At 34.4% G+C, this 8,032-nt stretch overlaps 1 protein-coding gene across 1 annotated transcript; it reads left to right on the forward strand.

Moving 5' to 3' along the window:
- Positions 1–5,303: 5,303 nt before the first annotated feature.
- Positions 5,304–7,334, forward strand: LOC129295852 (cytochrome P450 78A7-like). The gene is made up of 2 exons (XM_054934442.1): positions 5,304–6,406; positions 6,489–7,334. The coding sequence occupies exons 1-2, from the start codon at positions 5,405–5,407 to the stop codon at positions 7,110–7,112; spliced, it is 1,626 nt and encodes a 541-aa protein (XP_054790417.1). The 5' UTR covers positions 5,304–5,404; the 3' UTR covers positions 7,113–7,334.
- Positions 7,335–8,032: the final 698 nt, after the last annotated feature.

The raw sequence follows: 8,032 nt of genomic DNA on the forward strand, positions 1-8,032 counted from the left end.
ATGGTGTTCATTTATATATTCATGGAAATTCATTTATTTTCAAACAATGATATATTCTTTTGAAACATAACATGATTCACCAAACACAATAAAACCACACGTAATCAATCACAAGCATACAAAATCACATAGTAATAATGGTTATCTTTACTTCTTATTATAATTGCTCCCTGAATAAGTAGATTATCACCTCCAACGGTGTCTATAAACAATGTAACACTAATTATTATTAATAAAATGCTAATCATAATTAATCAAAGTATCTACATACTAATCTTACCCTATTCCTAGGGTTAGGTTAACTAATCTCACAACTTTAATACACTTCCATACACTTTAATCATCAACTTTAGTCATAGTAATCCTCATTACATCTCTTGAATATAAATTTAAGCCCTAGACACTCAAATCATCACTAATCATCCCTTAACAACCTAGGGTTTTCAGATTTAATCACCCTATTATCACAAACAACATCAAAACTACTTAAACAACACCCATAACCTCAAAACACCTATTAAATGCAAACCCAAGGGTCTGGCATCCTTAAAAATGAAACCCTAGCTACACCCATCACAATATCTAGCTCAAAAGGCAAGTTAGATGACAAGAAAGTGATTAAATAATTTTCCTTAGCTAGTTGGGATCCCAAATCCATGCATAATCAAAGCCTTAGTCTAAACCCTAGCAGAGGCAAGTATTTTGGCACCCTACAATTCAATTTCCTTCCCTCTCTAATTTTTCGAGCAAAAAAAATATTGAAAATAAGGCATATGTCACGGTAAATGGTACAATATCGAAAAATCTCACTTAGACCTAATAATTTAGCCCAAACCAGTCTAATACCTATTTTGAACCCAAATAACCTTAATACATGATTTTAGGCCCAATCTAAACCATATTTAAGTGCCTAAATAATTAATTAACATCCATCAATCTCAATCAACATAAATCCTTGAAATTCATACTTCTTCAATTAAATTCTCAAGTACACATATTTTCTCAATTAATTCCTTAAGTACACATATTATCTAATTTAAAAATAATTTCTCAAATTAAATTCCTCCAGTTGTCTACAACTTTTACAATGAAATCTCTAAGTAAAATTTTGGATATTACATTTATCAAATGTGTGCCGATTTGCTCAATATTTGCTCACGAGTGACTTCAATGAGTCAAAGATGTAAGATCTAAGGTCAATGATGGGTGAGATTGAGCATGGCATTGTTGGTGTGTTTGAGATTTGAGATGGAGGAGAATCTAGACAAGGAAGACTAGACGTGAGGCTTATTTGCCACATGCTTGTCGGAGCAATATTTTCATATTTTTCATATTTTTAGAGCAATATTGCTCATTTTAAAAGGTAAGAATACCTATTGCATTTTTCTAAAAACTTTTGAGGAATTTTTATTTGTTAATCCTTTTTTGTTTCCCTATTTGGTATTCCGCTTCCATATTTTCCTCTCACAATGGTTTTGCCTGAAATCATATTGTTCCTCCAAGCTTTTTAAAGCAAAACTGTTAAAAATGTTCCCACTAAAGAGGTGTGTATGAACTCTCCCAGCATCATTTCATATCTCACATCGTCTTTATGCGACTAACCCTGCGTGACTAATTTGTACGTGGTTCTCCTGAGTAAAAATGAAATTAAAGGGGCTTATTTATAAATTTAATTAAGCAAAAGAAGGAATCAAACTAGCTAATTTGAACTAATTATTCCTTTTTTGGTTGTTCTATACATTGAGATGGCAGCAGCTAGCTAGAAAAGGAACCAACTCATCAGTACGATTCTATGACCAAAATATGCATCCTACGCTTTTAAATTTATAATATTTTTAACTATCCTTTTGGCCAAAAAAAAAAACTATCTCACGAGAATAGAGAAGATGTAGTTAACTTTTTAATATGATCTAAAAAAAATTATAAACAGTTTTAAATAGGATTGAATTTGAAAAAAAAAGTTATAGTTTACCATTTTATATAAAATGACTAATAACAAATAAAGCATACATGATCATTCAAATTATTATAAAAAATACTGGTATATAGGAACTAGGTATAAAAAGGTGAAGCATATTACAAATGAGATTATATTTAATAGGATGAACTAGTTCCTAAACCAATATTTAAATTAATACCAAGAGAAACACACACATTTATGCAATATTTAGTACGTAGAAAAATATTTGTTTAAAAAAAGAGAGATGCATTTAGAAAAGAAATGAGATAAAGCATTTTTTTTATTTTATTCTTAAAAAATACTTCATTTGTCTTAGTTTATAAGACATTTTTTAACTGATTTAATATTTTAAAATATAAGACACTATATCAAAGTTAAGATTTCATTAATTATATATGTTCTACCTTCTTTATTATATTTTCTCTTTCTATTTAATGTTTTAAAAATAAGATTATGTTAAATGAAGATTGTTTCTTAAAATTTATATTTCTATTAAAAAATAATATTTTAAAATAACTGTAATAAATTTTATTGATATATATAACTTTACTAAAAATTATTTTATAAAATTGGAGTGAGAGGAGTACTTTTTTATATAAGATATTGTATTAGTGTTTGATTATCTTTCGTAGTCCCTTAGAATGAAAGGAAGGAGAATTTCAATAAAAACTTTTGATCACGCTTATTTAAATTTAAAAATTTTAAATTTTTAAAATTTTACTGTAATTTAAATATACTAATTTGATATTAAATTTATGAAGAAAATAATAAAATTATATTTCATTTAAATTAATATTAAAACTGTCCTATTTCACTTATTTATTTGCTTATGAAATTTTGTTAATCATTTTACTTCACTTGTTCATTTTCTTGAAATAAAATCAAGTAAAAATATGGCAATGAACAAGTAAAGTAGGGCAATAAATAACAGTTCGTAAGTAAATGAATAACATACAATATAAAAATTAACAAATTATTTTAAGATGACTTAAACATTTAAAATAAAAATAAGTTAAGTAGTACAACTAACAACATGAGAGAAATAAATTAATAAGTAAAGTAGGGTAATGAACAGGTGAAAAACAAAAAGTCTTATATGAATTTAAATTAGGAGCAATTTTATCATTTTTTTAAAACTTAATATCAAGTCAATACTCTTAAATTGCAATATAATTTTAAAAATTTAAAGAATTTAAATTTAAATAAGTGTGGTTAATGAGATTTTGAAAGAACAAAAATCTTGTTAGAAAAAATATTTAGGAAAAATGATAGAAAAATTCATTTAAATCATGTAACTGACAGATTGATATCATGAAATAGCATAATTTTCCTAAAATTTCATGGGATTTTTCTATCATTGGGAAATTAAAAAAAATGACCAAATTACCCTTAAACAAAACAAAAATTTCAAGCCTCAATGTAGAGCCATTCTTGTGCTTTCTTCCATTTGCTTCGTCTTCTTGTTCTCCTCCTCTTCTCTTATTTTGGTTCGTCTTCTTCTCCTTCTCCTTCTCATTTGTGTTATTTCTTTTTGAGTTTCTGTACATGAGTTCCTTTGTTAGTTGTATAGTATGTAGGTAAGTTTCTTCTTCTCCATTAAAATTTCTCCTTTCATATGTGATAGTTGAATTTGAAGTATGTTAATATGCATAAATGATTGAGATCTTCATTTTCTTTTCATAATTAAGATATTCATTTTTTGATTTTCTCTGCTGTACATGGGTATGGATACTTACTCATACATAAATGATAAATGATACATTATTTTCAGTTGTGTTGTAAATACATAAACTGAAGTTGTAAATGACCAATATAAAGTTGTAAATATAAGAAGAATAGTTGTTGTTAGATTAAACATAACATATATATGATTATAATGTTTGAAAAATAGACATGTTGATGAATGATTATTTTGTTGTTTTAGGTTGGCATTAAAACGATTGACATGTTGGGATGACACTAGAAGATTCAACCTTTCATATATTTTTGTCAAATGGATTGTAAGGTATTTTGATGCAAGTTGTAGATCATGTAACTAATAACAAAACTTTACATAGTTGTCACTTTTTAGAGTTTTCTTGTCATTTAAATTAATAAAAGTTGTTATTTCTTGAATTAGAGTGGTAATGCATTTTTGCTAATTTAGTCAAGTTATAGAGGATACTGATAAATTACAATTCCTTGTTTCATTATTGAGAATTTAGGGACAAAAATTGTTAATTTAAGAATAAAAGTTGTGAATGAAAAGTTGTAAATTTTTAACATCTGATACATATCAGAACCTGCATATTCATATTTGTGAATGACTATTGAATTGTTGCGAATTTAGAAATAAAAGTTGTTAATATATGAACAAAAGTTGTGAATAAAAAGTGATAAATTTTTAACATTTGATGCATATCAGAACTTGCATATGTGAAGTTGTGAATGACTATTGGATTGTTGTAAATTTAAAAATAAAAATTGTTAATATACAAATAAAAGTTGTAAATAAAAAATTATAAATTTTTAACAACTGATACATATCAAAATTCATAGATCATGACTTGTAAATAAATATTAAATTATTGTAAATTTAAAAACGAAGATTGTTAATATATGAATAAAAATTGTGACTGAAAACTTATAAATTTTTTTAATTTAAATAAAAGGTAAAAGTATCATTTTTTATAATTTTTTAATGATAAAAATATTTTTTAAATTTTTTAAAAAATAATGGTATTTTATGAAATCAATATATCATTAATATAATTTAAAAAAATTTTATTATTATTTTCTCACATATCTATATTTCCTGACCGTTATTTATTATCTATAGCAAAAAACATGTGACCAATTAAAAAAAAAAAACTGAAACTTATCTCAGCAATCATCCCTACGTCACAAAATTAATTGAAATCCCACGCCCCCTTAAGCTTGCATTGTCGAGATTCACTCAAGACGAAGCTCCATCAGGCTGTGGATAAAGCCTAGGGCATCTCAGACACAATAAATGAGAAGCGTCGAGACTCTGGATGCGTTACATAGGTCGCCGTCTTTAGTGCCGTAATTTTTCAGCTCCTCATCATAACGCCTCAGCCTCCAACCCCAGCCACACACACTCTCTCTCTCCCCTCCCGACGCACCCCCTCCACATGCCCACGCCATCTCTTCCCCTTCCCTTTGTCACGCGATTCCTCATTTTCTCCCCCCCCCCCCCCCCCCCGCCCTTTCTTAATCACTCTATTAACCCACATTCAATAATTAATTCATCATTAATTAACTCATTATTATTCAGCTCAAGGAAGGTTACCAACTCTCAAGTTTCTCGACTAACGCTCTGCCTCTCGAGCTATATATATTCGCTGTAACATTTCTCTCCCAACGACCTATCCATCAAACAGCTCTCCCTTCTCTGTTCTGTTCTGTTCTGTTCTTTCTTTTCTCTGAAATACACACATATCGATGGAGACAAGTTCGTATGCAGCAGCGAAGCCCGCCAACTTGTGGGTCTTCACCCTCCCAGCCTTTCTTGGCTCCGAGCATCTTGTCGTCGACGCCTATGCTTTGCTGTCCATCTTTATCACCTTTCTCTCTATTGGCCTTCTCTCCTGGGCATTCTCTCACGGCGGCCACGCCTGGAAAAATGGCCGGAACTCTAGAGGACGAGTTCCTATCCCTGGTCCCCGTGGTCTTCCTGTGTTTGGGAGCTTATTCACCTTGAGCCGTGGCTTAGCTCACCGGTCCCTCGCCGCCATGGCTTGGGCTCGGGACAACACTCAGCTCATGGCTTTTAGCCTCGGCTTGGCTACTCCAGTTGTCGTGGCTTCTGATCCCACCACTGCCCGCGAAATTCTGACCTCGCCTCACTTCGCCGACCGCCCTCTCAAGCAGTCGGCGAAGAGTCTCATGTTTAGCCGGGCCATCGGCTTCGCTCCGAATGGAAGTTACTGGCGCCTTCTTAGGAGGATTGCTTCGACCCACTTGTTTGCACCACGGCGTATCGTAGCCCACGAAAAAGGACGCCAGTTTGAGTGCGCCGCCATGCTGTGCAACATAGCAACCGAACAGACGCAAAGGGGAACGGTTTCTCTTCGGAGACACCTCCAAGCTGCGTCTCTCAACAACATCATGGGCAGCGTCTTCGGCAAACGATATGATCCATCGATTGAGAGCGAAGACCTGAAACATCTCAAGGACATGGTTCGTGAAGGTTTTGAGCTTCTCGGTGCTTTCAACTGGTCTGATTACCTTCCATGGCTTAGCGCTATCTATGACCCACATCATATAAACGAACGCTGCTCGAAACTGGTTCCTCGTGTCAGGAAATTCGTCGGATCCATCATAGAAGAGCACCGAGCCGCCAAGTCTAGCAACCCCTCCGATAACGATGATTTCGTCGACGTTTTGCTCTCCCTAGAAGGAGAAGACAAGCTGGAGGAAAATGATATGATCGCTGTGTTGTGGGTATGTAATATGTTCATTAGTTAAAGCCGTGTGGATAGTTTCTTTTGTGAAACTGAATTGACTTGTTAGTTCAATGTCGCAGGAAATGATATTCAGGGGGACAGATACGACGGCTCTTCTAACCGAGTGGGCAATGGCTGAGCTGGTGTTGCATCCGAAGGTCCAGGATAAGCTTTACGAGGAAATCTACCGGATTGTTGGGGACGATGGGGTCGTCACGGACGCCGACGTGGCGAGAATGCCGTACTTGCAAGCGGTGGTGAAAGAATCACTGCGAGTTCATCCACCTGGTCCACTCCTGTCGTGGGCCCGACTGTCCACGTCGGACGTCCACTTAAGCAACGGGATGGTGGTTCCCGCCAACACAACCGCCATGGTGAACATGTGGGCCATCACGCGCGACCCCCGCTTATGGGACGCCCCGCTGGAATTCTCGCCGGAGAGGTTTCTCGAGAGCGAAGGTGGCGCTGACGTGGACGTCAGGGGTTTGGATCTGCGGCTCGCACCGTTCGGGGCGGGACGGAGGGTGTGCCCCGGGAAGAACCTCGGGCTCGTGACGGTGTCGCTGTGGGTGGCGAGGCTGGTTCACCGTTTCAAATGGGTCCAGGATCCGGCTCGACCCGTTGATCTCGCCGAGGTTCTAAAACTGTCCTGCGAAATGAAGCACCCACTGCATGCGGTAGTTGCGGAAAGAAGGGTTGGTTGAACTTGAATCTCTCGGGTCACTTAATGACGTGTTTGGAGAATTATGATTAGGATTATTATAAGAGGTTTGGCTAGGTAGTTAAGTTTACTGGTTATTATCAGAATTTTAATTATAATATATGCAATTTGTATATGCTTTTGCGAAGCAGCTTTTGAACTAAAACTGCTAGTATCTGATGTGAACGCATGTATAACTTCTATAATTCCGAAGTTTGAGTTTCCATTTTCCAATGTGTGATCATAGTATAATGTGGTACGCAGTACGCTGCTTATTTTGTGTTGGTGGTAGGAGGGATAGAATTTGATTGATCTCGTGTTTTTACTCCGTACTGTGTTGTAGTAGGATGACTCCAATTTTGGTCCAATCATTGTCAGGAGTCGGTTCATTATATTAACATTAATACTGTTCACCGATTAAGATTCTTATTTCTCTTGACTATGATATTCTAAGATTTATGGTAATTGCAAGTCCACTAACAACTATGTAATTGTTTATTCAGTCACACAAATTTGGTGTGTTTTATTAGTTCATCGGTTTTTGTCAAAACTAGCGAAGGTTACATACTTGCATGCACATTACTTTGGTCAAAATGAAGTTGCTTTGATCAAAATCAATAATACAATACTAACAAAGTATGGAGGTGGTATTAATGGCTTATGCAATGAATCTGTTGCCTTGTTTGTTTTTATTTGAGGATTATATATATCATGACATGTTGAGTTTCAATCAACGCGTTGTTTGTTTGGGTTATATATATATACATATATATCACGTTGAATGAGGCTATGTTTTTTTTTTTGGGTCAAAACTCAATAGATGAACTTTGGTGTGTCATTCAAGTCCCGCTTTTAAATTTCGGGAAAGCTTTGCGTGTCCCCAAGCTCCGCGCGCTGAACGTAAAGAGTGTGTGACGTGAGGCC

This window comes from Prosopis cineraria, unplaced genomic scaffold, assembly GCF_029017545.1.
Source record: "Prosopis cineraria cultivar Desert tree isolate PC_DT_omini unplaced genomic scaffold, ASM2901754v1 PC202, whole genome shotgun sequence".
Classification (NCBI taxonomy): domain Eukaryota; kingdom Viridiplantae; phylum Streptophyta; class Magnoliopsida; order Fabales; family Fabaceae; genus Prosopis; species Prosopis cineraria.

Bases quoted from the DNA above. Each gene is read 5' to 3' on its own strand.
- LOC129295852 (XM_054934442.1), top strand. From the start codon at position 5,405: ATGGAGACAAGTTCGTATGCAGCAGCGAAGCCCGCCAACTTGTGGGTC. The intron at 6,407-6,488 runs GTATGTAATATG...TCAATGTCGCAG, and splicing joins ATATGATCGCTGTGTTGTGG to GAAATGATATTCAGGGGGAC.